General features: G+C 40.0%; 1 protein-coding gene across 1 annotated transcript in view; it reads left to right on the forward strand.

Moving 5' to 3' along the window:
• DCAF12 (DDB1 and CUL4 associated factor 12) overlaps window positions 1-1,797 on the forward strand; it is a 48,294-nt gene that overhangs the window by 27,769 nt on the left and 18,728 nt on the right. The window contains exon 4 of the mRNA XM_003800280.3: window positions 469-529. Coding sequence (XP_003800328.1) covers window positions 469-529 — 61 coding nt within the window. The remainder of the gene's footprint in view (window positions 1-468; window positions 530-1,797) is intronic.

Consider the following 1,797-nt stretch of genomic DNA (forward strand, 5'->3'; position numbering starts at 1 on the left):
CTCTGTCTCAAAAAAAAAAAAAAAAATTTGGTAAGAGTTAAAGGAGGGCTGAAGGGATAGAAAGTGAGGCAGAAGATGCTATTTCAGAGGCCAGAGAAAGCTTCAGTGATAAGATGATATTTGAGCAGAGAAACTTAAAGGAAATAAAGGTACAAGCCACACAGATAACTGGAAGAAGAGAATTCCAGGCAGAAAATAGGACCAGAGGTAGAACCAGAGCTGTGTGTTCATTGGACATTTTTTATTACTCATAGTAATGCCAGTTTTACTTTAGCTTTGAGCTCCTCAAGATAGAAGCTGAAGATGGTGGAATCATGCCCTGTGGGTTGCGGTCACCAGATATCAGAGTTGTTAATTTTTACAAAAGTACTTTTAGTCACACCTATATATTTTTCAGGGAAGTTCATTACAATCCTTATTTCATTGATTTCTTTTTTGTTTTCCTCCTTATACTGTCTTCTCTCCAAGGATGGACACAAGGATTGGATCTTTTCCATTGCATGGATCAGCGACACTATGGCAGTGTCTGGTAAAGTTGCCCTTCTATAGGGAGCTTTTGATGTGGTGGGGAGGGAGGGCTAAAGGCTGAAAATGAATAGTAGTGTGATAGGATATAGCCCAGTAAACAGAAAGATCATTGGCCAAGTGCCAGAAAATGTTGTTTCCAATATTGGCTCTTTCTCTGACTTACCATGTGTCTTTGGATAAGTCATTTTCCCTATAGCCCAAACTCCTGTTCTCAAGCAATCCTCCTTACTCAGCTGCCTAAAATGCTGGGGTTACAGGCATGGGCCATTGAATACAGCCAGCCCCTGTATCTTAACTTCATGATCTGTAAAGTAGAAATACTAGTTTCTTGATCCATTATTCATAACTTTGTCTTACTCCAAAATTATGTGTATGAACTGTAACCTAGGATTTAAAGAAAAAAAGCATGTGTGGTAGCATGTTAGCCATAACATTTTTATGGAGTTTCATTGGGGTAATGGTTGTGAAAGTGTTTGGGAAAAGTTGGTATGCTCTCCAAAGTATCAGAGGCTATTATTAATTACTGTACAACTATTTGGCCTTAAATTCCTTGTTGATATATGGGAAGATTTCTTTTTTTTTTTTTTTTTTTGAGACAGAGCCTCAGGCTGTCCCCCTGGGTAGAGTGCCCTGGCCTCACAGCTCACAGCAACCTCCAACTCCTGGACTCAAGTGAGTCTCCTGCCTCAGCCTCTCAAGTAGCTGGGACCAAAGGTGCCCGCCACAACGCCTGGCTATTTTTTGAATGCAGCCGTCATTGTTTGGTGGGCCCAGGCTGGATTCGAACGTGCCACCTTAGGTGTATATGGCTGGTGCCTTAGCCACTTGAGCCACAGGTGCCGAGCCAAGAGGAAGATTTCTTTTCTAGCGGTTAAAACAGCCAGAAAAAAAAATGTGGATAAATGAGTATAGAGAAATTAATCTAGTGACATACAAATGCCTTCTGAGTATACTCTGTACTAGCCTAGAAAGTTGGCCCAGAGTGCTAACCAGCTTTGCTATTTACCCACAGATAAAAATATAGTTTTCCTCCTTCCGGGTTCCCAAGATAAATGGTACAATGGTCATTAAACTAAGAACTTGACATATATAATCCTCCACACAACATTAGGTTTGCATTATTAGCTTCATTTCACAATGAGAACATTTAGATTCAGAGAGGTTACTATAATTTGCCAGTGGCTATGCAAATAGTGACAGATGGAGTGAGGATTTGATTCCAAGTCTGTCTGATTTCAGAGCCCATCTATTTTTTTTTTTTTTTTTTTT

This window comes from Otolemur garnettii, unplaced genomic scaffold (assembly GCF_000181295.1).
Source record: "Otolemur garnettii isolate 467f Iridium unplaced genomic scaffold, OtoGar3 scaffold00172, whole genome shotgun sequence".
NCBI lineage: Eukaryota > Metazoa > Chordata > Mammalia > Primates > Galagidae > Otolemur > Otolemur garnettii.